This window comes from Anolis sagrei, chromosome 4, assembly GCF_037176765.1.
Source record: "Anolis sagrei isolate rAnoSag1 chromosome 4, rAnoSag1.mat, whole genome shotgun sequence".
NCBI classification, from domain to species: domain Eukaryota; kingdom Metazoa; phylum Chordata; class Lepidosauria; order Squamata; family Dactyloidae; genus Anolis; species Anolis sagrei.
Genome location: NC_090024.1, coordinates 203,148,106 through 203,175,008, shown reverse-complemented (window position 1 = coordinate 203,175,008; position 26,903 = coordinate 203,148,106). Strand labels below are relative to the sequence as shown.

General features: G+C 39.3%; 1 protein-coding gene across 4 annotated transcripts in view; it reads left to right on the top strand.

Annotated features, from left to right (window-relative positions):
• The window catches only part of TRIM33 (tripartite motif containing 33), a 69,574-nt gene continuing 42,671 nt past the window's right edge, over positions 1–26,903 (top strand). For 3 of the 4 annotated variants that reach the window (XM_060772583.2, XM_060772582.2, XM_060772579.2), the window contains exon 1: positions 2–570. In XM_060772583.2, the coding sequence (XP_060628566.2) occupies positions 84–570 (487 nt within the window). In that variant the 5' untranslated portion in view covers positions 2–83. Of the gene's footprint in view, positions 571–26,903 lie in introns of all 4 variants that reach the window. The other variant, XM_060772580.2, reaches the window with a different exon arrangement.

Below are 26,903 nucleotides of genomic sequence, written 5' to 3'. Positions count from 1 at the left end.
CGCGCAAGCTGATGGCGTGCGTGCGGGCGCATGCGCGGTCCGCTGCGTGAGCGAAGCGGGGAGTCGGGTTCAAAGGAGGAAATATGGCGGAAAACAAAGGAGGAGGAGGAGGCGGCAGCGGCGGCGGGGAGGGGGCCGCGGAGGCCGGGCCGGCGGGGGGAGGCCCCGAGCTCGCCTCAGTTGCCGCCCCCGCCGCCCCGGCGCCCGTGGCCTCCTCGGCGGGCCTGGCCTCCCCTTCCCCGCCGGCCCCGGCCCCGCCTGAGGAGAGGGAGAGCCCCGCGGCGGAGAAGGAGAAGGCCCCGGGGGAGGCGGAGGCCGCGGTGGCGCTGAGCGGAGGCCCGGCTCCGGCGCCGTTGGCCGCCCCTCCCGCCGCCGCCGCCCCCGCCCCCAACGCGGCCCCGCTCTCGCTGCTGGACACCTGCGCCATGTGTACGCAGAGCCTGCAGAGCCGGGAGGCCGAGCCCAAGCTGCTGCCCTGCCTGCACTCCTTCTGCCGCCGCTGCCTGCCCGAGCCCGAGCGGCAGCTCAACGTGCCCGTCCCCGGCGGCGCCAACGGGGACATCCAGCAGGGTGAGTGGCCCCAGTGGGTCCCCTGCTCACCTGGGGGGGCGGGCCCCCATCAGGCCCCGTGTGCTGCAGGGCCAAGGCCGCTTGGCACCACTTCCCAACTGCTGTGGGGGAGTTGTAGTCTTCACCCAGTCTTGAGCCTCCTCTGCCTGAGGGTGCCGCCCCAAATGACAACTCCCACGACTCCATCACATTGGGAGCAGCTACGCCAGAGGTTTCCAAAACAGTGTGTTGGGACACCTTAGTGCAGACATGGGCAAAGCGGCTGAGGGGGAAAAGGAAAGGGCCTTTGGCTGTTAGGAATGGTGGGAGTCGAAGTCCAAAACACCTAAATGGAAGGCCGTAGTTTGCCCATACTTTAATGTGTCAGCTGCAGTGTGTAGTCATGTCACACAAACATCATTGGAAATATAATTTCTGTCTTGCAACATGATACATGCCTACAAAGTGTGTCACTGACATGCAATGTTTGGAAAGCTGTGACCTGCACTGTAGAACTGTGTTTCTACAACCAGTGGTCTGCAAGAACTAAAAAAATTACCTCGCCGTTATGACATTACATTGTTGAAGGCTTTCATGGCCGGAATAACTGGGTTGTTGTAGGTTTTTTCGGGCTGTATGGCCATGCTCTAGAGGCATTCTCTCCTTGTCAATAGATGCAGGTGAAATGTCAGGAGAGAATAGCTCTAGAACATGGCCCGAAAAAACGTACACAACCCGTTATGACATTGTTGCAATGGGAGTGACTGGTCTCATGGAACCCTCTTATAGTGGGTTTAAATATGATTTTCTGTGGGTGAGCAGATGGTGACTACTGGATGGCATATGTTCTGTATTATTATTATTATTATTATTATTATTAAATAATATCAGAAATAGTATCAGAAATAGTATCAGAAACTAGAGCTGGTGTGGTCTACCCATTGCGGTTTTCTGAATCGGTACCCCCCCAAATAACCAAAAACAAATCTAAAGTTGACCAAAGACAGATTCATAATCCTTTTGGTACTAAGGTTGGAGAGTGGATGATGGTCAAGGTCTTCCCTGGTCAAAAAATGGTTGGGAACCACTGCTGTAGAATGAATGGAGTTTGACACCTCATGAACTCCCATGGCTCAATGACATGGAGCCATGGGAGTTGTCATTTTGCCTAGCAGTGATAGTGCCTCAGCAACCTGCAACTCCCAGGATTCCGTAACATTAACCTGTGACAGTTAAAGCAGTACCAAACTGCATTCATTCCAGAGTGTAGGTTCATCCCAAATTTGAGATGCTGCAGGAAGGCAATCCTGATGATGAGGGGTGGCTCCCTCCAAGGCTGCAGAGGAGAGGAATGGAGGTGGGGAACCAATCCTTTACTTATTTTTGTTGGGTGTGAATGATGTCTTGGAGCTCTAGACCTTTCTAATAGACCTTTCCAATAGACCTTTCTGATCTGGTACACTTGTTGAGTGACAGTGTCTTGATGCATCAGGCTAGCATTGGTCAGTGGTCACATCAGTTTAGGAGACATCGTGTTATAGCATAGCCAGGATGTTGGTTTTTGGACTGTTAAGATGTGTATATCATAGACGATTGACTAACAATTTTTCCGAAGGTGGGAATACGTTTTCTTGGTTGGTATAATGGGCCCATCAGAATAGTAGAGTGCATATAAGCAGACCTAAAGTTTGCTCTTTTAAGTGTGAGATCCACCATCAGAAGTCTGGTGCAGAAGGAAGGCACTTAATATTAAATAGTCTTAAGTCTGGGAATTCAGTTTGAGTTCTGTATCTTTGCTCATGGCCTATGCACACAAAATTTCACTTACAATTGTCCCCCACCCCCATCATCTTCCTTTATTTCAACATTATAATTTAGGGCAACAGAAAGTTAATTTTTTATATTGTCAAAGGCTTTCACAGCCATAATTATTGAAGTGTTGTGTGGTTGTTTAGCCATTTTCTAGCAGCATTTTTTTTCTGATGTTCCACCTGCATCTGTGGCTGACATCTGATCCACAACATTCCAGTGATTTCAGCCAGTTATTTTATTGTTGTTAATCACTTGAGAATTGGACAGTTTTTCTAACTTAGTGCAAATTATGCCTATTTGCCTTTTCTCTGTCCCACTGACCCTAGAGATGTATCAAACATAAAAACTCCATCCATCCGAGTCACACTGTCAACTGTTAACTGCTACTTTTTTTCAACATTTCACTTTCTAGTAATCTCTTTAGTTCATTTTTTTAAAAAAATCTACAATCCATCCTTATCCAATCACATGGTAGCACACAATTAACTTTAGCAGCCTAGGATTCCCCCCCCCCCCCCAAAACATAGTTGCAGGTATCCTATGGTACCTGTGCCAGACTATCACATTAGGTATTAAAAAACTCCTTAGGAAATTAAAATTGATAGTCAACCTGATCTTTTTTGCATATCTGTGTTCATTATTTAGCCGGTTTTGGCAAACACTGATAAATTCATTATGATTGGCCTTTCATATCCACAGATTCTACATCCACAGATTCAACTACTCCTAACTTGAAAATATCTATCTTCTGTACACATAATAAAAGTGAAAATATGTATGTGTGTATGTGACTGGAATGTCCACTTCCACAGACAGTCTCCTGCTTCCACAAACATCTTTAACCCACAGTGCTGAGGAGCCACCAGAAGCCCTCCAATGACATTCATGTTATAGCGACCATCATGACCATGTAGCCCAACCCCAGTCAATATTCTCCCCAACACCATATTGCCCACCACCCAAGGAATGCTTTCATTTGGGAACAATTTCATCCTAGATTTTGTGTGTTTCCTCCACCACAGATATCCCACAGATATTCCATTGGTGTGGAATTTGCATGATCCCGTCTTCTGCCTCTCCCTTAACCCTTTCCTACTTTTTTCAACTTTATCTGCACAACAAGCAGAGGAGAACTAACCAGCACTGTAACCCCCTACTGACAATGGACCTGGACTACATTTGGCACACAGAACCGCTATGACCAAAGAAAACTACTGGAGAGGTTTTGGGGGAATTCACCTTGATTTATAGCCATTGTAGGTACTGGGATTTATAGTTCACCTGCAATCAGAGAGCACTCTGGACCCCAGAAATGATGACCCTTGACCTCACTTGGCACACAGACCCCCATGACCAACAAAAAATGCAGGAGGGCTTTGGAGGAAATTCATCTTGATTTATAGGAATTAGAGTTCACCTACATCCACAGAGCACTGTGAAAGCAAGCAACGATGTATCTGCACCAAATTTGGCATGCATACCCAATATGCCAAAATTAGAATCCTGGCAGATTTGGCCATGGTATTGGCCTTGACATTTGTTCGTTGTAGGTACTGGGATTTATAGTTCTCACCTGCAATCAAAGAGCACTCCGAACCCCACTGCTAATGGATCTGGGCCTAACTTGGCACACAGAACCCCCATTACCAACTGGATGTACTGGAGATATTTGAAAGGACTGACCCACCATGGTGGGAGTTGCAATTAATCCTGCAGCTGGAGAGCATAATGAACCCCACCGATAATGCATCTAGAGCAAATTTGCCCAACATGACAAAATTTCAGTATTTATGGGGTTTCTGGGGGTTAATCTGGCATCATGTGAGTTAGAATAATAGAATTGGAAGGCACCTCTTGGGCCATTCATCCAACTCCTTGCCAAGAAGCAGGAAAATCGCATTCAAAGCACCCCTGACAGATGGCTATCCAGCCTCTGCTTTAAAGCCTCCAAAGAAGGAGCCTCTATCACACTCTGGGGCAGAGAGTTCCACTGCTTAATAGCTCTCACAGTCAGGAAGTTTTTCCTAATGTTCAGGTGGAATCTCCTTTCCTATAGTACACCCACAACCTTACGCATTTTGTAAAATAAAAAAATGACTTATTCTAATAACCCGGGCAATGCCAGATACCCAAGCTAATTAAAAATAGATTTCAAAAGACAAACCTTGATTTTGCCATTTTATATCAGGGAGATTATTTTACTATGCCATTGTATATAATGGGTCTTGAGCATTCACAGATTTTATTTATTTATTTTATTTAAAACATTTATATTTCGCCCTTCTCATCCTGAAGGGGTCTCAGGGCAGAGCACAGCATATATACGGCAAACATTCAATGCTGGGACACAAATTCATATACACATACATAAACATTAAAAACATTTATCTCAATATTAAAATACACAATTTAAAACCATCCTAGTCATCAGTGTCAAATCTAATTGGCCTGGTAGTCTTTCCTATTGCTGCTTTATTCCTTTGCTCTGAAAACTTGGTCCCACAGCCAAGTTTTTACTATCCTTCTAAAGGACAGGAGAGAGGGGTCCGACCTGATCTCACCAGGAAGGGAGTTCCATAGCCGGGGAAAAATCACTGAGAAGGCCCTGTCTCTCGTCCCCACCTCTGACAATGGTGGGACGGAAAGCAGGGCCTCCCCGGAGGATGTTAATCTCTGCGATGGTTCATGGGTGAGATGCGTTCGGACAGATAAATTGGGCCGTGGCCGTTTAGGGCTTTATAGGCCAAAGCCAGCACTTTGAATTGTGCCCGGTAGCAAACAGGGAGCCAGTGGAGCTGACATAACATGGGAGTTGTATGCTCCCTGTATGCCGCTCCAGTTATTAACCTGGCTGCCTCTCGTTGGACTATTTGAAGCTTCCGAGCAAAGGCAACCCCACGAAGAGTGCATTTCAGTAGTCTATCCTAGATGTAACGAGAGCGTGGACCACCGTGGCCAAGTCTGACTTCCCAAGGTATGGGTGCAGCTGGCACACAAGTTTTAATTGTGCAAAAGCTCCCCTGGCTACTGCTGCAACCTGGGATTCCAGGCTCAGGGATGAGTCCAGGAGGACCCCCAAGCTGTGAACCTGTGCCTTCAAGGGGAGTGTGACCCCATCCAGCACAGGTTATGACCTTATACCCTGTTCGGCCTTGCGACTGACCAGGAAGACCTCTGTCTTGTCTGGATTCAACTTCAGTTTTAGTACCCATGGTTGTGTATGTGTGTCCTGGGACCAAAGCCCGGCTGATTTCAAGGGCCTGCTGTATTTCTGATGAATACACAGGTGAGATAATCTCCTTCCCACATTATGTAATTTGTTAGGAATGAAACTAACATTGGTAATAGTGCTGACACTTTCTATCTAGTATTAAGTGCTTCTTCTTCACTGCATCTAATTCCATGAGTTTTAATAAATCCATATAGATGGATCAAACCAAATCATGGAACTGTTAGAATTAAAATAGATAATTTATCTGCAGATGAAAAATATAAGGGAAATGTAATTGGGAGATGGGACAGGTTGGCTGAATTTATTTTTTATTGTTAGTAGTCTGCAAAATATCTAAAACACAAATAAAGTGCAGCAATTTACATGTTCTTTCACAGCCTTTGTAGACATATTTGAGCTGATGCTCAAGTATCCTTGCTTAGTATATTCTTCCATAAAGTGAGTGGGTTCCAAGCAACAGGTACTCTGTTTTTTGTAAAGTTTGGAAAAAAAAAAGCTTGCTGAGAAGCGTTTGTGTCAGAAGTGGTCATTCTTTTTTCTTAGTATTTTAACAGTAACTTCCATAATGTGTTAGTGGTTTTCTATCTTAAACATGGTCCCTTATTTTCTTGAAAGAAGTGTCATTTTATTGAAATGTTATATCTGGTAAATAATATAGTCACTCAAGGCAATATAGCTGTTTTCCTCCCCACTTCATCTTCACAACAGCCTTACATCTACAGGCCCTACTCTGTCATGGAGGTAACCATGAGTCACTCACAACCTCTTAGTTGACGTATATGGTTGAGAGGTTGTGACTGGCTCATGGTCACCATGACAAAGTGGGACCTGAAGCTGCTGCTGTTATGATTGTGTACCTTCAAGTTGTTTCTGACTTATGATGACCTTAAGGTGATTCTGTCATGAGATTTGTTTTGTAAAGATTTGTTCAGGGAAGGTTGCCTTTGCCTTTTTCTGATGCTGAGAGAGTGTGATTTACCCAAGGCCACTCAGTGGGTTTCCAAGGCTGAGCAGGGATTCAAACTCTGATCTTCAGAGTCCAATATTCAAACCACTCTGTCATACTGACTTACAGGACAAAGCTTCAACTCCCAAATCCAAGTTCAACAGAAACCACTGCCTACAGTGGCTCTCAGTGTTTTCCTAAATAAAAAATTGCAGTTCTACTATTTCTAAAATTAGTTACTCATATTGGAGCAGCTATAATACACAATCTGTAAAATATTATTAGTGCATTTGAATTACTTTGAATTTTCACATTTGTTTCTTTGTAACATCAGTCCAAGGTAGGCCAGTAGTGTCTCCATACCAATAGGCAGAAAAATCAGATTACCTGAGGACAACTAAGTGTGTTGTTACAGTGCTGTTCTGACTGGAAAATTCCTGATCTAGAGCTTAGTCTCTTAAGCCACTGTGCTAAACCATGTATGAAGTCATTTTTAGTTGCACTTTCTAAAAATTCGTATTGTGGATTTGTTCTAATTGTTTTGGTTTGAAACATTTAATATGGAAGCTTGAGATTCCTAGAACTGAGTTCACAGGCTTCAATCACTGGTGTCAGAATTCATTGCACATTAACTGAGCGAGATGCCTGAGTTGTGTTTTGTGAAGAAAAAGATGTATAGCAAGTAGCAGACCAAACTGGTTTGCTTGGATTTGGTGCCCGAAAATAATGAAATTCAGTTACTTTGCTTGGGCAAAACATTAAACCATAGCTTAGTGTTATGTGCAGAAAGTCTGCTTTTTGCTCCACTCTCATCTGGTATGACTATGAGGAGGAGATTGGATGGAATCTATTTGCAGTTATATAACCAGTTATATTTTAACTGATATAATCTGTTGTTGCTTTAAACTCGAGTTTATTACAGAAAAAAACTAATGTTTTAAGCAATATCTTAAAGGTAGGTTCTTGTGGGTTTTTTCGGGCTATAGAGCCATGTTCTAGAGACATTTCTCCTGACGTTTCGCCTGCATCTATGGCAAGCATCCTCAGAGGTTGTGAGGTCTGTTGGAAGTAGGAAAAGTGGGTTTATATATCTGTGGAATGGCTGGGGTGGGGCAAGGAGCTCTTCCCTGCTGCAGTTAGGTGTGAATGTTTAGCTGATCACCTTCATTAGCATTTGAAGGCCTTCCTGAGCCTGGGAAAATCTGTTGCTGGGAGGTGTTAATCTGTGCCTGGTTTTTTCCTCTCTGTTGTTTAGCTGTTATAATTTTAGAGTTTTTTTAATACTGGTAGCCAGATTTTGTTCATTTTCATGGTCTCTGCCTTTCTGTTGACATTGTCCACATGCTTGTGTATTTCAATGGCTTCTCTGTGTAGTCTGACATGGTGGTTGTTGGTGTGGTCCAGCATTTCTGTGTTCTCAAATAATATGCTGTGTCCAGGCTGGTTCATCAGGTGCTCTGCTATGGCTGACTGATGAACCAGCCTGGACACAGCATATTATTTGAGAACACAGAAATGCTGGACCACACCAACAACCACCATGTCAGACTACACAGAGAAGCCATTGAAATACACAAGCATGTGGACAATTTCAACAGAAAGGAAGAGACCATGAAAATGAACAAAATCTGGCTACCAGTATTAAAAAACTCTAAAATTATAACAGCTAAACAACAGAGAGGAAAAAACCAGGCACAGATTAACACCTCCCAGCAACAGATTTTCCCAGGCTCAGGAAGGCCTTCAAATGCTAATGAAGGTGATCAGCTAAACATTCACACCTAACTGCAGCAGGGAAGAGCTCCTTGCCCCACCCCAGCCATTCCACAGATATATAAACCCACTTTTCCTACTTCCAACAGACCTCACAACCTCTGAGGGTGCTTGCCATAGATGCAGGCGAAACGTCAGGAGAAATGTCTCTAGAACATGGCTCTATAGCCCGAAAAAACCCACAAGAACCTAGTGATTCCAGCCACGAAAGCCTTCGACAATACATCTTAAAGGTAGCTTGTTCAATCAAACCATATGAACAACTAACCATCATTATTCCTAGTTAAGATGTAATAATGGACTGGTTTGTTGAAAATGAATGCTTCTAGTCTTGGATCTGTTCTGCAAGACGAGAGGAGGAGAACAGGCTTACCTGCCTAGGTCTTAATTATAGTAGGTTTTCACTATTGTAGAAGGAAGTTTAATGTAGTTTGCTTCAAACTGAGACTTCTTAGGTATAATCCCCACCATCCCTGGCCAGTATGACCCAGTGGTTAAATTGGTTGGGAATATTATATAAACCTATCTGGAGGAAAGCAGTTTGTGTAAGGCTGGTTAAGTGTTCTGAAAAATTTGGATATTAATCATTTTACCATAGGTTCAGTTTATTTGTGCATGTGAATAGAACCATATAGCATTGTATGAAGGCTTATACACAGATGAACAAGTGAATCACTACTTAAATATGCTAGAATTCTATTGGTGATGTGCCCTAGTGTAATCCATCAGTTGCATTTTTTTGTCATACTTCATTTGAAATATCTTGTCTATGGCTGTTCAAATGGTTGCACTTTTAAAGCTGTTGTGTAACTGTGTGTCTTAGTACTGTCTAATTTAAATGGTCATCAATTTAAAAGTCCAAACAAGCCACCAATAAGTGATGTGGGAACTGCATGGTCATAGACTTTTGGGTGTAAAATGTTTAATTTACTGCATTTATTAGAGGCAAGGAGCTGTCAGTAGGATGTGAAATAACAGGATGTTGAGAATGATTGGTGGAGTGCCTGAGTTAAGCAGTTGGAGGAAGAAAAAAACACCCAGAAGTGAGTGAGTGAGTAGAGGAATGAATAAGAGAGTCATTCAGCTGTGTTTAAGAATTACAAGCATACCTCAATAAACAAAATATCTGAGAAAGAGGCTTTTTCTTATGCCTGTCTAGTCCTCCTTTCCTTCTTGTCGCCTGACTAGCTAAGAGATTTTTTAGCAAGATTGAGAGGATGGTAAAGAAGGGCTAGAGAAACACAAACTTTTGGGTTGCCATGTTTAGTAAAAAATGCAATAAAGTTTGAGCAGAAAAACGGCAAGAACCTACTCTAGGTGATACAGTTATAGCCACGTATGGCTTCTTATAACAGGCAAGGTAAACAGTAGCTGCCTTCGGAATTCCTTATTGAGCATGCCTAAGCAGCAAAGTATAGAGATAAGGGGAAATCAGATAAGTCTTACCAGCCACTTGCAGACATTAAAGCAGTAATGTGTAATTTTGATCACTAAGATGGAAATTATTAGAAAAGAGAAGGCTGGTGAAAGAAAAATAAAAATCTCTGGGTGCATTTTGTTTTTGTTTTTATTTCTGTTTAAATATTTTAATTGACTATAGTAATTATACAGTCACAACACCAAACAAAAATGTATATATGTAATATCTATGTATTAGATATTTCTGTGTAAAATATCTATTAAAACAGCTAAACAAACAAATACAAATCACATTCATACATACACATTCCATCCTTTACACATCAAACAGTAACATCTAATGAAAGTAATTGTAGAGGATTTATAGAAGGTACAATTTTTCTTTGCTATGTAATGCTTATCTGATCTTTTTTTTCTAATTTCACAAATACATATCTTCAGTTCTGAGTAAAATGTCTACTGGGATATGTTCAAATCATTCTTCTTTTTTGGGGTGTTGGAACCTATCCCTATTTCCATGTTACGTCTGCCGCTGATGCAAAAGGTTCTGTTAATTAAGTAAAGCCCATGAACACACCATCATCATTAACTGAAATATACCTGTATGTAATGAGAGATGTTTAAGAATCTGAATTTGTGGAAGAGTGTGAGTAAAATATTTGTTTTAGATGTATTAAATAATCTATCTGTTTTCCTATGATCAATTTCAGTTAATAACATTTGATTTTGTATTTATACTACTTTGTTCTTTGGGAATGTTATATATTATAAAACCTGGATTCAGGCACACTATCTCTAGTGACAGCAGTGAATAAAGAGGCCTGATGTCTGGTGCAGATAGAAGTCGCATACTATCTCACTAATTTATTTGGAATATATTTGTGAGGTTCTCACAGGTGGTGGCCACAGCGGTAGGATGGGAAGAGGTCCTTGTATTGGTTGCAGAGGTGGAGACAAAGTGGTAACCATGACATTTGTGGATGTTTTCGTATTAGGGAATTACTTTCTCACAACTGGTGTAAGTGATAAGCCCCCACATCTATAATGGAATTACTTGCTGTTAAGCCCCATCAAGGTTTAAACTTTACCATATTTCCCAACATGCTTCTGTTCATACTCTGACTTTTAGCTAGCCTTTACACATGTTATTTTTAAGTAACATTTTCTCCTCCATTACATGTTACCAGGACTGCTCCTTTTGCTATTTTATATTTCTGTCACTACATTCAATATAGGCTCATCTTCCTGGGGTTACTTTGAGTAGACACAGAGAAATAATATGCTGCCTAGGCATTCCCTATTCTTCTTGTGGTGGAATACCACAAGGAGTATACCCGGTGGTATTCTAATACACTCTTAGAATAATTCTCTTTTCCAATTTGGTCATTGGTATAGCAAGAATGCTCATCAGCCTGATTACAGATACATAGTTGGTTGAATAATGCTCTAGCACAAGAAATTGATAAATGCATCATTCTCATAACTTAATTGGCAGAAGTGAAGTCTCTACTACTTCTCTGTTGGCTGCTGTTGGCATAGTTACGGTTTTGAGTTTCTGCCTTAATCATGGAACTAAACTTAAGTGTGGAATTTTTTTTGCAGTAAAATTGGAAGTATAGCTTTCTTACTTGCTTTTAATTATTTCCACTGACCTTCTATGAAATGCAAGTTGTTGCATGGTTTTTATAGTTGTTTGTCTTCAATTTATTTCCTACTTATCCCTATCACAGCGTTCCCTTGGCAAAATTTGTTTAGAGGAAGATTGGCATTTCCTTGCCAAGGGTGAAAGAGCCTGATTTACCCAAGGCTACCTAATGGATTTCCATTGGCAAGTGAAAATTGGAATAGTGGTCTTCCAGAACCCTAATCCAATGCTCAAACCACTACTGGCTGTCTTGAATGGTGTACTCTACTCAGTGTATAATTGACAGAAAAAGGACCTCTTCTTCACTGATAAAGAGCTCTGATAAGGTGGACTACTTTGTTGAAATTTTCTTAGGAACATATAGTATCTTGGAAGTCAGGCTGTTTGTTCATTGAACTCTGTATTGTCTAGAAATTCAAACGAGTATTTTTCAATGTATATGGATATTTGTGAGACTGAATATAAGATTTGGAGCATAGAGTTAGTACATTAAAATCTGTTCAGTAATGGCTTCAATCTTTACCTCATGACATCAGGACAAAAAATCCTCAACATTTGTGGTAAGATTCTAAACACTAGAGAGACATATATTTCACCTACACTACCATGTTAGTCTGAAGCCTTTTTTCTTTCCTTTATATAAGATTTTTTTTGTATTCTTTGCAAATGACATAACAAATATAACACATTAAGTAATGTTGCTTTGGCTGTGGACATAGCTGTGATTCATTTTCAGATGCAAATGAATTTCGGTGTTAACTCAGAATCTGATATGACCAAAATAATTTAGTATATAATTAGGCACTCATTTTAAATAGCCGAGTCAATGGTTTAGTACAGCCAGAAATTTGGAGTAAGGTGTAGCCTGTTTTATAAATAGGTTGTCCAACTTGTCTTGTCCAGTTTGTCTGTGTTAGGACCAGCATTTTCAGAAATGTATTTAGGTCAGTCTGGTGAATAAGTAGTAGTAATAGAGAGTGTGTATGTGTTGTATGCATCGGCAGCAGAAGTTCTATATATACTAGTCACTTAAGTTCTAGTAATCCTATAAAATGAATTAGTTTGTTTAGTTCTTAATCTGTGGTCCAGTGCTTTCATTGGGAAGCTTTGAAGCAAATTGGGCAGCATTTCATAACAATTTGTGAGATTTCAGAGATATAAATAAGAGTTTAACATGGTTGATAGAAGTAATGAACAATGAGAATACACATATAGTGCGGTATTTTGCATTGAATAATGGTTGTTTGAGTTGACTTGTCAAGTGTGCTATTAAGTGATGGTGATGGCTTTTGCTTGCCCTAGAACTGCTTAGCTCTTACAGTTATGACCGTACTCATCTCCATGATTAGTAAGCTGTAGTTTGAACAGGGGAAAAAAATAAGACACATCATCATGGTATTGTCTGCTTTGATCCTCATTTACTTTCAACATGGTAGTGGTATCCATCAGTTCGTAAGATGGAAAATAAAGCCATTTTGTGAGATACTTTGGAGGTAATACTTAGAATGTCATGGTTTTCACTCCCATGTACCTAATTAGCATTGAGGTATTTAAAACTGCAAGCATATGCTGCCCCTTTTAGCACAGGTATGTGGTTACTGTAATGCATAGAATATTTATGCAATACTTAATAAATGTTATAGCCCGAAAAAACCTACAACAACCCAAATTTTATATAGTTTTTCCCAGTGGCATTTCTGTGGTGCAGTTACTTTCTTTGCTTTTGAGAGAGTTAAAATTGACTAAATTACTGTATATTTATGTTTTATGGCTTCCCCAAATATACTGAATGCATTGTAGACATATATTGAAAAGTCCTCCTATTACCTGGCAAACAAAAGGTGCAAGTGGATTAATCTTTTTTCATGTCTCTCAATTTCCCTGCCTGCAATTTTGTATGTGCACATTATAGTTTTCCACTATTTTACTGGAGAAAGGAACGATGGAACCAAAGTAACTAAAGAACCCATGTCTCTGGTCAACCTGGGGAATCTACCAGAGCAATTTGACTTTTCTACTCCTTGTTTGCTCCTAACTTCTGAAGGGGAGGACTGAAACTCGTGGCTGTAGAGCCATTATATGGGAGCTCACATGGAGCACTACGGTAGCTGCTGGGAATGGTACATACAGATAGCCAGTGGCCACACGAAAATTTGTGTTTTCTTGGTTAAGGGAAGTTGCAGCTTATTTCAGGCAAGTGGGTGCTCGACATGTTGTGCAAGTATACATGCAAATGGATTTTCTTGTATAAGTCATATAATTTTAAAGAATACATATTTTCATTAATTTCAAGCAGTAAAGTATGATATAAATGTTTTAAACAGTAATTTTATTCTCAGGTTCTATCCTTATTCATTCTGTTTCTTAGCTTCTCTCAGATTGATACCTCCCTTGGGGATCTTCATTTTTTTGTATCAAAATCTTACTTGAAATCTTGATACTGATGGTCTATCAAACTTCAGCCCCCAAGGATGTTTTTATCACTCTCAGCACCCCCAGCACAACATTTTTTTCTGGCTAAAAGAGGAAGGGAAATGGTTGCTCCTGGGAGCTCCAGGTACAACAACTTACTATTAAAGTAGGTTCCAAGTCTTTCCTGTAGTGTTTAACATTAGCTGGTACCTATTTTTAAGAACTAGAAGTGGACTTCTAGCCACTTTGGGGTTTTTTTTATAGTTCATTTGTTTTCTGGAGGGTTCTGTGACATAAGAATGTTAGCTCCAGATGCCCATCTCTGGTCTAGAAAAATATGAGTTGGTCCATTGGTTATTAGTAATATTTGCAAGAAGGATGATGGGAAGGATGAGTGTGGTCAAGTGATTGGAGGGTTGGACTTAAACTCTGGGATACCAGTGTTCAAATCCCCCTTCAATCACAGAAACCTACTGAATGATCTTGGATGAGCCATACTCTTAAGAATAGTGAAGAAAACATGAGGAGACTTAACAACAAATCAAGAATGATCCCATTATCTTTCTCATTGCACATTGTTTGCTGTTAAGTTCAAAAGTTAAGCAATTGCCGCCTACCAGAATGTTTTATTGTAAAAGTAATCTCATGTATTAATCTGTTTTTCATGTAGGACCTCAAAATTATCAGATTGCAAATGTTTTCATTAGTGCTTATGCTCACATGCCTGTGGATAATATATAGGTGTATATATATATATATATATATATATACACACACACACACAAACACAAACATTCAGTTTTGTGGCCGTAAAAAACAGGTGTGTAACAATCACCCTTTTAAACTTAGATATGTGGCCCTCTTCAATTCTGATGCTAGAAGCATCCTGCACAACACCATGTAAGCAAACCTCTCACACACATCTGCAGCATTTCAGAGTCTGTTCTCGAGGTCTTCCTTATGTTGTAGAGTACAGATGGTGTTCTGGAGCAAATGGATGAAGGAACTGCCATCACCTAGTTTTGCTGATGGAATTAATTTGATTAGCAAAACAGTTTGATTTGAACCAAACAGCAATTTTAGCTGCAAATTTAGATATCATATTCTCCCTTGTAAGCCTGTCTGACATTATGATTTGAAGGGAAACTGTTCTACTTCAGAGGCATGTCTGATGAAAATGTGAGAGTACCTGTTTGAAGAAATGTGATGAAATTTATAATTTTAATTTCTATTGTATTTATTGTTGACATTTTAGTAAAGTGTAAGTAATTTTAATCACTTATGTGAGCATGTATGTGTGTGCGGAGGGTCTGTGTGTGTAGGCAGTCTCTGAATTACAAACATCCAACTTGCAAACAACTCATAGTTAAGAATGAGGGTGAGACAACAGGATGTGACAGAAATCTCCTAGGAAAGGAAATTCACTCCTGAAAGTTAGCATGGGGGAAAGGTGTCTCAACTGAAGCTTTATCACCAATCCTTGTTTCCACAACAAGCCAAATTTTTCAAAATCCAATTATCATAGGGACAGAAAGTGAGATGAAATCTTCTGAACAGGGGCATAGACAGCAAAACAAACACCACAGGGGTTTTAGTCCTTCCCTATGCTATCCAAAGCACGCACGCACACACACACACACACACACACACAGCTGTAGTTACACTTTAAAATGTACCTATTCCCACTTACGTACAAATTCCAAATTCCACTTAAGAACAGGCCTACAGAACCCATCTTGTTTGTAACTTGGGGACTGCCTGTATATGAATTGCAAATACCTTTACGTCTAGATAAGATCAAATAAATCAGACCAGATCATCTCAGATCAGATCAAATAAATAAAAATGCAAATTTTATCATGTTTTCCGGTAGGATAAAAGTGTATCCATTTCAAAATTACTTTCCAAAATATTGGTTGATCATCTCTTCATTCCTTTGGTGATCCTCACTGTCCTAGACTGACTTCATGCTGTGCTTCAGAAGCTTCCAGAAGTCTGTTATGCTCAGCATGAAATCAAAGACCATAGCCTGGAATTTCAAGAAGCCGTTGAATCATTCTCTGAACTGTACTGCACTTTGAAGGTATTCTTAATATCTCAAAAAGCCTTGTAAAATAAAAGACCATCTTTCTCTGATTTCTGTGAAAATTTATGAGATGTGCCGAGCTGGTGGCAACATCAAATAATTGCATTCAGTATAGTGGGCCCTTGGTGTCTGTTATGGTTTGATTCCAGGAGCTCAGGTGATAGTAAAATCAGTGAATGCTCAAGTCTCATTGTATACAATGAGATTACTTTATAAAAAATGGTAACACCAATGTTTGCTTTAGGAATCTTTTTTTCTTGGGGGAGGGGAGAGGGATTTTCATGTCATGGTAGAATCCATAGAGTCGGGGGGGGGGGGGGGACACGACACAGTTGTATTTTAGTCATGCTGTTTTATTCATGTTTAATACTGATAAGGATTCAATTTTCAGTAGAAATATATGATTTTATGTTCAGATTGACTTCTGTATCTGTGGGACCCAGTCCCTGTGGTTTAAGCTATCCATGTCTGAAAATATGTCCTGCCTAGGCACTTGCTAGGATATGTACTGTGATTCTATGTTATGCTTCCACAACAGGTTGACTATAGAGTTGCGTTGGAGAACTATAAATGCTAGAGAGGTGTTTTCAATGGTATGCTTCTGTTGGAAGAGGATTATTTTATTATTATTATTATTATTATTATTATTAAACTTTATTTGTACCCCGCTAGCATCTCCCGAAGGACTCGATGCGGCTTACAAAGGCCAAGGCCTCAGTACACAACATAACAATACAGTTAAAAGCAAATTAAAAACAATTAAAGCAGTATTAAACAACAAAGAACCACAAGCAATAAACAATATATCAAACAAGATAAAAACTGGGCCGGACCAGAGTAAAGGGTACAGGATTAAAAAGTGCTGATGTGACAGGTGATACGTAAGGATTATAGGGCAGTGCAGTGTGCAGTGTGCGGCAGTCTTAATTCTAATAAAGTGCGTCTGGGACTTGGTATTGGAGATTTCCTAATCGGGAAAGGCACATTGGAACAGCCGGGTCTTCAAGTTCTTTCTGAAGACTGCCAATGTAGGGGCCTGTCTAAGATCCTTGGGGAGAGTGTTCCAGAGAACCATTTAATTAGGGTTCGCTATTATTGGCATTTCCATGGTAAGTCCAGGAACATATCCCTCATGGGTGTTGTACCTTAATGGCAATACATTTAACATGTGACAGTGCTGTCCCATTTGTATCTTGAGTGATGCTTAATGAGCTAGAACGCTGGGGGCAGAGAAAGATTTTTAGAATAGATGCCAATGTATCACCCAAAACCAGGACACGCATCACTAAAAGGGTAGTCTCGTTATTCCCTTATTTAAATTGATAGATGCAAACAAGGATCTCATTAGGTTCAATTGCATTTAAGTAGCAATATGATACAGCATACCATTGTGGGGAAGATTTTGACCAGGTGTTGTGTGTTCTTTTTCTATCTGCTATCCAGATTCTTTTGAGATCTTCTCAGAGCGCCTGCGCTTTCAAGTAGTAACTCTTTATCCTTAATTAATCATGAACAGACTTCAATTTATTTCTCCTTTTTTTGAGATAGTTTTTTTGATTTTCCAGGTCTTCATTCAACAGCAAGTAGCTCTGGATACCAAAGGGTTGTCCACAACAAGGATGTCCGTGCTATAGATTGGTGTGTGTGCATGCATCCACGTCCCATCTTGACTTATGGCCACCCTGTGCATGTGAGAGAGTTTATTAGGTCCCTTCCACACAGCCGAATAAAATCCCACATTATCTGTTTTGAAATGGAATATATGGCAATGTGGACTCAGGTAACCCAGTTCAAAGCAGATATTGTGGGATTTTCTGCCTTGATATTAATGGGATATAGGGCTATGTGGAAGGTCCCTTGGTCAAAGAATACTCTGAGGTGGTTTTTTTTTTTACTTTCTTCCTCTGAAATATAGCTTACAGCAAAATGAATCTACTGCATGTAATCTTCAGCTTTCGTTGATTGATTACATTTTTATAAAATGTTTCTTTTGTACTAAATGCAATCATACTTTTAAATTTTGATAAACTGGCCATTTTTCTTCCTTTGAAATTGAAACATTCAGATGATTTCCTCCTCATTTGTATATCAGAGATGAAACCTTTTTGTTTACTTTGCATATTCTGCTCCTGCAAGAAATAACTTTGGGAATAAACAGATGAGAGGAACATACAACATGAGATGACTAATTTACAGTGCAGCGAAAAATCCTCTGCAGGGGGTGGGGATGTGTTTACAGACAAATGGGGATTGTCAGGTGACCTGATGGTGTGAGGTTTCAACTGGAATCACCCCTGAGCTTACCTTATTGAGACAAACTGGGTAGTATTTGCTGTTGTGTTGAGGGGACAAACTCTTAAATTAAAATGTAGTAAAATCCTATTTCCAGATATTTTCAAGAACTTTCCCTTCTCTTCCCTTCCTTGACATATGGGCTAGCTAGGAGGAAGGCGAATTGGGGAAGTTTGTGTTAAAGGGGAGAGTCCAGAAGGAGAAGAATATTTCAAAAAGAATACTTCTGTTAAAAGCCTGGACACTGACATACAAAAGATAAAATATGGAAAGAGGATGTTTATGGTAAAGCAGGGGTGAATAACAATTGCAACTCCCCCCCCCCTTGGTTTAATTTGGATCTTCTGAGCACCAAGAATACATAAACAGATAAATGGAAGTGGCCAGAAGCCCATCTTTGCTTTAGAAAAATGAACGTTTGTATGTTAAGCATTTCAAGGGAAGGAGGAAGATTGGCTTGTGGGAGAGTGGTACGGAGGGGCTAAAGGCTCAAAACCAAACATAAGGAGACTGCATGTGTTGCCAACATTGCATTTGATCTCATCAGTGCTGAAATATGTTCTAAGAAGAGAAGGGGGGGGGGGTTAAGCTCATTTTTAAAATTGCATAGGTTCAAGTTTCTTATTCTTTTCCCCTCCTGACAAACATCATTCTAGGCAAGTGACAGGATAACTTTAGAAAAGCTGGATTCTGGCAGGATGGTGGGTTTAGTGAGATGTACCTGCTCATAAGTGTGTCTTCCGTAATTTTTTAAAAAGATTAAGTTGTTTTCTGTTAATCCTTACTAAACACATAGAATTTGGATGAATTGGTCTAAGTCTTTGAATAGATTGTGATTGAATCGGGGACATCACATAAATTGTTGCTTACTGAGCGCCCATTGATTTCGTGCATCTACTTTACTTTGGAATACTGAGTTTACGTTTCTGGTAGACAGTGCTATTTGAAGATTTGGATGAATGCAAGAAGTTGTAGGTTGGACAGGTTAGGGTAGTTTTGGGTAGTTTTGATATCCAAATATTTTTTTAAAAAAATTATTAACTAAATTATACATACATCAATGAAAATAATACACGTAATACAAAAACACATCACATTCTTTTAAACTACAAACTAACAACAACTAAAAATTTTAAAAATCCATACAAAATAAGAATATATAACAAAAAATAAAAGGGGCCAAGCTGATTTCAAACTTTCCTACCAATGGTAAATGATATGTTAATTTTTGCTTTTTGAGTTAAGCTTTTAATTTTCAAACCACATGTTTAGTAAACAATTTTATCTTATCAAAATGGATAATTTATCAATTTCTGCCAGTTCAAACACTCATTATTCAATCTTCCTGTGTTGCAATTTCCATACTCCATTTCTTTGCATACAACATCTTGCTCTGATGGTAATATTTTGTAGAGCTGTCTCGTGTTGCTTCTCTATTTGCTTCAGTCCCAACAAAAACAATTCTGGTTCTAACAGGATATTTCTCTTAAATATTGTCTTAATCAAACAATGTATCTGTTTCATTTTTTGTGACAAGTCCACAATACATAAAATCTTCCCTTTTTCTGTTTACATTTCCGTCAGTAACCTTTGACCTACAACTTTCAGAAATTTCTATTAACAGACAAAACGTTCTGATCACTTTGTTGACTGATAATGTTGCTGTTTCCTCTTTGAAACATTTTCTGTAAATGTGGTGTGGAAGACTGTTTTCTACTGAATTGAAAAAGTTTCAGGTCTTATTAAGGCAGCCTGTTAAGACAATATACTTGCTTTCTTTATATAACATAACAGAAATTTTGATATGCTTTACTCCTTATAATATCGGGTGGTTTAATTCTTGGCAAGCGCTCGAAATTAATTTTTCTCTGTTGTTGATGATTAGACAGTTCTAAAAATGAGGATGGACTCTATAAAGATGTCGATACTTTTAAATTTGAACTACTGGGTATTTATTCAAAATGTTCCTAATGTTCTTTTGTCATAAAATATTGTTTCAGTTGCACTATTTGTAGAATGATTTGTTCATGAGTGCCCAAATTTGTGCTCTGTTTACCATTTAGAAGAGACTTAGAGTCTGTATCTAAATGTTCATTGTGAGGCATTTCCATTATTAAGACTTACTATGCTGATAGATAGATAGATAAATTAATTTTATTTTGGTCCAGAGACCCTTATTACACTGTAGCATACAAGTTGTACAGGTAATGAGATTAAGAACATCCAGTGGATAAAATTGCAAATAGTAAAAGCTGATTAAAATACATGTTGGCTAAAAACAAGGATAAAAAGCTTTAAGACGTGCCGGCGTGTTTCAGTTTCAAGGTATATAGGCAATGAGAATTAAGAACAAGGAACAACCAGTTGCTTGGGCACACAGCTGGGTAAAATTAACAACAGTTAAAAATTGCTTAAAACACAAGTTGGCTAAAAATCTGTGTCTAAAATAGGGAATTTTCTAATCCTGTCTGCCTCAGAAAGAAACTTGGCAACTGCCAAGGTCACGTGTGGAAAGTTGTCACTAAGTAGAAACTTCACATAAAGTTTCACTGAACTTGCTGGTAAATTCCTTAGTAGGGGGTTGATTATGTCTGCTCGGGCCTGTTAATAGAAACTATATGACAGTAGAATGTGGTAGATGCACTCTACTTCCTGTTTGTTACATGGGCAGAGTCTTTCATTGTAAGGAGTACCTGCAAATCTCCCATGCAGCAATTCAGATGGGAGCACATTGCACCTAGCTTTGGAAAATAGGCAGCGGTATTTAGCTACTGTCAAGTTCTTTAGATAGTCTGCTTCATGAAAAGGCCCAACATAATGTATGGACAGGGCACTAGGAGAGCAGGATACATAGGAGCGAGAGCGCAGCTCACAAAAGGCAATGTCCCACAGTCTCTGATTGATTTGAGAGCCATGTCAAAACCCAGATGAGTTAGGAGGGATGTGGAAAGGCCAATGGAGGCAGCTTTCATAGAGATGATCTTAGACCAACTGCTTATGTACTCGTCCTGGGCTAAGTGGTGCATCAAACCGGACCCTAAACTAAAAGCTCTGATCTTTATCCAATATTTTGGTGCCCACTACCAGGCTCTTGTTGACAGGGGTGCTTAGTCAGATTCAAGGAGTAAGACACAGGATGGTACACATCTGGGGAGCTGGAAAATGGCCCTCAAGAACTGTGTTTGCTGTTGGTCTATTTTTGATGTTAGGCCCCCAGTCCAGATGCTGGAAGTGTACAGCAGCTGGGAAGCTATCTTAGCATTAAAGACTTTAGTTGCCGAAGGTATGAACTGCCTCCCTTTAGTAGCAGTAAAACGCAGAATGGCAGAGCTGCTTACTTGAGCCTTGAGGGTAATGGAAACAATATGAGTAGACCAGGACAATTGGTAGTGAAAAGAAAACCCCAGATATTGGAAACTTCTGACCTGTTCTAGGGTATGCCCATCAAGAGACCAGCAGCAGGGGAAAATCTTTTTTCAAATACCAGAACTTTAGATTTCTCAACTATGCTAATGGGTAATGTTGATGTTTGATGTCTCAGAAATTGCTGCAACTTGAGTACAGTGGATTAGAGGCTTACACTTTGGAGGAGTCTTATATAAACATTTTAATAGTTTTGAGAATTCTCCAAAACACCTTACAAATACTGTCTTACCAAGGGAGGAGGGCTTCCTGTCATCACTTCTGCAGTGCTGCCTGTCTTATGCCTTCTGTCTTTTTCCAGGGTTGGGAGGAAAGTAAGTTATGCAGGTTACAAGATTTTTATTGTAACATTACTCTTGAAATGGACGAGCAGTTGAATAAACTTTGGTGGCTTAATGTGTATGTGTAGTAACTTCACTAATATTACTTACTTCACAGCCACATCCACAGTAAAAGCACAAGGAATGCAGTCCATAAGACACTTTGAGGAATTATTACTATCACTGGTAAACTCTAGAGAGGTTTGACCTCTAGTTTCTTTTTTATTTAGTGACATGTACATTAACTTTGTGAGTGGTAAGCATGTGTGGGAAAGTGACTTGGAGGTGGAGTTCAGTAAAGGTGTCTGGTGTACACTATAATCTAAACCTCCTTTTACTTTTGCTGTCTGGGGGCATTAATTAAAAATTACTTTTTTCCAAACCATTTAAAACATTTGAATAAAAATTTAAGCCATTAATGCTGTAAATATGCATATGTGTTCATTTGTAGTAGTCCTATCCAATTTCCCAAGCCTTTTAGACAACTGTGGTCTCTGAAATCAATATGGTCACTGACCAAATTGTCCTTTTCATCCAGAAGTTAATCTGCTATTGTTCTGCTTTTAATTATCTTTCAAACAATCCTTATTATATGAAATGGGGTATCTTTTGGGCACTGATAAAAAGAGATTTCTAGATTTGCAGGCAACGAAACTCAGAATAAAAATAAAATAATTCATGATGTGAAGGAAAGAGGGACTTATTAAATTATAGTTTGATGTCTGTTTTGTATGGCTGAAGGAATTGATATTACTTTGAGATGACAGAATTTTGGAACTTGAAGATCATGATTTAAGATTTAGGTGTCCAAACAGTGGTACGATAATGCTAAGAGACACAAGCTGAATTTAAAAAATACTGCGTTAGAAAGACTTCGGTATAATTACCATATATGCAGATATTTTTTCCTAAGATAAAATTAGCCACCTCACTAGAGGAAGCCTTTTTAAATGAAGAAAGTGTTAGAATTGGAGATAGTTGTTTAATAATGATCTTTGTACTGTGAACAAGACAACTGGAAGCCAAGGGAGATGCTCTATGAGCAAGGCAAATATTTTAATTGGTTTGCATATGTGCAATTTAAGGACAGATTTAATCAAGATGAAAGGAGTGCTGCCATGCCATTGAGGTTAGAGAAAATGGGTTTTAGAGTTATGTAAAGACAATGATCATGTAATTTAAGAAGTGATTAAGTGGCTTTTAAAATTAGTGACAGAAAATGGACCCCCCCCCCCCAAGAGTACATGATTAGGTGCGTCCAAAATTTGGGACACAATATTCATTGGATGTATGGGAAAAAAGTAGTAACTGATATGAAAACTTGTATAAGGTAATGTATAGATGGGGTCTAACACAAATAAACTCATGAAAATATTCCAGAATATTTCAAACTGATGCTGTGAATGTCAAGATGAGGAAGTTTTTTTTTAAATTCATTGGATTTGTAAGAAGACAAAAGCTACTGGTCTAAAGTTTATATATTAATCTGTTTTGTTTTGTTTTTTAAAAGATGGGCTTCATAATCTTACCAGAAATGTTTCTGTTGGGAATTATGGGTAAAGAATTGGCAAATAATCCAGACCTTCTGTGATCTGTGACAACAGCACCAAGAATATTGCATGTTCAGACTTGAAAATGGATATTTATTTATTTATTTATTGTGTCCGAAGCAAATTGAGGATAGAGTTATAATGCATTTGGAAACACAAACAAAGCTAAGAACTTGGCATTATGTTAGATTTCCTTCAATCAGTTGTGGGTCACTTGGAGTGCCTCTGATGTCACTGTGAGAAGGTCCTCCATTGTGAATGTGGCAGGGCTCAGGTTGCATTGTAGTAAGTGGTTTGTGGTTTTCTCTTCTCCACACTCGCATGTCGTGGATTCGACTTTGTAGACCTATTTCCTTTGGCTTTGCATCTCATGGTGGACTGAAGATTATGGAAGTATGCTCAGGCTGTTGGGCTAGCTTCATGTGGGCTCTAAAGGATAAGCCAGTTGAAAATTTTCAGAAAGATTGTAAACTGTTTATGAGCAATAAGAAATCTAATGATGTTATAATTCATAGTTATTGTTATTAGCAATATACTGGTAGAATAATTTTTCCCGATTTTCATTACAGTTAGGATGTGGGGTGGAAGTGGCCAGAGCCTGTAACTCCCCCCCCCCCCTCTTCTTGTCTCCTTTCTGACTTTTCTTGTTCTGAATGTATATTACTTTGTGAATTTTTTTAGGGTTGAAAATCAATCAATAAGTGAAAGAGAAACTGTACATAAAAATGCATTTTTAATAGGACATTTGGCTTAATTGGGCAATTAGAATGTGTAACATTTACCTGTAGGGAGGGTGAATGGAAGTTTTGTTATGTATTTTTTTAAAAAAAGTAAAGATAAATGTAAATTGGTTTCTCTAGAGACTTAGTTCTAATCTTGCCAGTGTGCTATATTATCATAAACAATCTACTTATTCTTTCTTGGCTTGATGAGGGTGTATGCGTGCATGCTGTTCACCATGGCAGCATAATGGCATTTAATTGCTGACCTTCCTGCAACTGGGCATAAGCAGGTTGTTGTTGCTGTACATTTTCAAGTTGTTTCTGACTTATGGTGACCCGAAGGGGACTTAGAGTGGCTTTTTTTGCCAAGATTTTGCCAAAAATCTCTTACTATGAAGTTGTTCTTTTATCTCTCATGAAGGATTTATTAGGGAGATTATTCAACACAGAGCTTCTATGAAACCCTAGAAGAGGCACAGGCAAACTCTTTTGCCTTGGGGCTGCATTGCGGGCCGGGCCAGGAGGGAGTGGGGCCATTCGTACACTGGGTGGGTGCAGGCCCGTGAGGAGTAGGGCCGGGGGGGGGGGGGGCAGGGCCAGGAGGGGACATGGTGACAGTGCTTTTTCTGCTTCCCATGTGTGTTTTGTTTTACTCATTACTTTTTTTTATAGAGAAATGTGCTTCCAAAACACACACTCACTAACATCATAAAACCAAGTATACAAGCTTGAGATGTTGGCTGGCATAGACATTGAAACAATTTAAAACTGTTTTATTGGCTTGCTGCTGGGTATACCTATTATTTGAAGTTTTATTTGAGCATCTGGTTGTTTCACAGATATGTGAATATGGCAGTTTTTCATCCAAAGAATTGCATTGTTAATGACAAATGTCTCCCGTCACTTCAGTTTTCTAGATGGTAGCTAAGCATGTGAAATTCCACGTATTTGTGTCTATTCTAAACTGGTGTTCGGCATCAGTAATGAATACGAGCAAATAAACTTAAACCCAGTCCAGATGAGGCAGAATGTCCCTGGATAGTTGAAAAGCAGATCAGGTAATAGGGATACAGCCTATGTTGGGTGAGTTGATAGTTCCCCTGAAGACTTAGATTTGGAGTTTGGGTGCACACCTGGACTCAGCCTATATACCCAGGTTTCTACAGTGCTTAGAAGTGGCTTTGCACATTTTAGGCTTGTGCACGGACTACTCGTGTTACTGGAGATCCCTAATGGCCATGGCGACACGTAACTTTGTTATATACCATTTGGATTATTGTAACATGTTCTATGTATGCCTTTAAAGAGTGCTCTGAAACTTCATTTGGTTCAAAGAGCTGCAGCAAGAGTTTAAGTGGAGCTGATTATGGGAAACCTATAACCACCGTTACTACAACAGCTCTCCTGACTGCCAGTATGTTTCCAGGCACAATTCAAAATGCTGGCGTTATGGCTTAGGCCCAGGTTATCTAACAGATTCTGTCTGTCAGTAAACATCTGACAGGACCCTGAGATCCACAGGAAAAGCCTTTCTGTTGGTCCTGTCACTTTCACAGGTACCCTTACACTTTGGAAATGCCTTTTTAGAAAGGACAGCTTGGCCGCCTCCTTGGTGTCCTTCCATTAGTAGTGAAACTTTTTTTAAAAAAAAAAAACATTCCGACTGAGTTACTGTTTTAATTGTGTAATAATTTGTGAGGCCCTTTCAGTTTTGTAGTTTTTCATGCTTTATTAAGAGCCACAGAAGCGGGCAAAACATCAGGAGAGAATGCTTCTGGAACATGGCCAACAGCCCAAAAAACTTACAGCAACCCAGTGATTCCAGCCATGAAAGTCTTCAACAATACAGATCTTGAATAATTTCCAAAGTGATCTGTGCTTGTGCCCTCCATCTGGTTGTGTGTTGATAGAGGTGTGTGCAGCTATAAATTGAGTGAAGAAAGTGTTTGGCCAGGATGCTTTCTCTGTCTGTCAGTACTTAGAACTTGAGCTCATCCAATGACATTAGCAGGAAAAATAAAATACGAAAATGGAATATGTCTTGATATAGCACATGATTTCTGGAATTCACTTTCATTAGATGGCTTTAAAAGGTAAGATAAATTCATAATGGCTAAATGCTACTATGTTAGTGGCTACATGTATCTCAGATATAGAATGGCACTGATTATAAAATTGAAAGCTTTGGAAAAACATTGTGAGGAAGCAGGATTGGTCTGATCCACCAGAACTTTTAAGTTATTTTGCTTAGGTAGGAAATTATGGAAATTGCTATCTGTCTTTTCCATTTATTTCCATCTTTTCCCTTCCTAGTAGAAGTATTTCTTACTCAGAAGGTTTTTAAGAAACCTCCATCAAATTCCAAAGTCTTATCTACTTTTTTTTGGCCTGGTGAATTTGTTATGTATCTCTAAACCTTATATAGTATTGCTGCCATAAACGTTTTATTTTAATGATTTGGTAACATTTGATGGGACTACTGGACCTACTTCTCACCTCATTCAAAATTCACTTTTGTTGTGACAATATGTGTAATGTTTGTAAAATTTGGTGGTTGTAAAATCTCAATTTGTCGATAAACGACAGAAAATCTTTTAAAATTTAATTATGCCTTAGTTCCAAGTGGGTTTTCATTGGGATTGTTGCAATGGTACTATGTAAGTATACAAATATTTTATTTCAGTCTTAGTAGTTTATCAAGGAGACCAGCTAAACTGCTAAA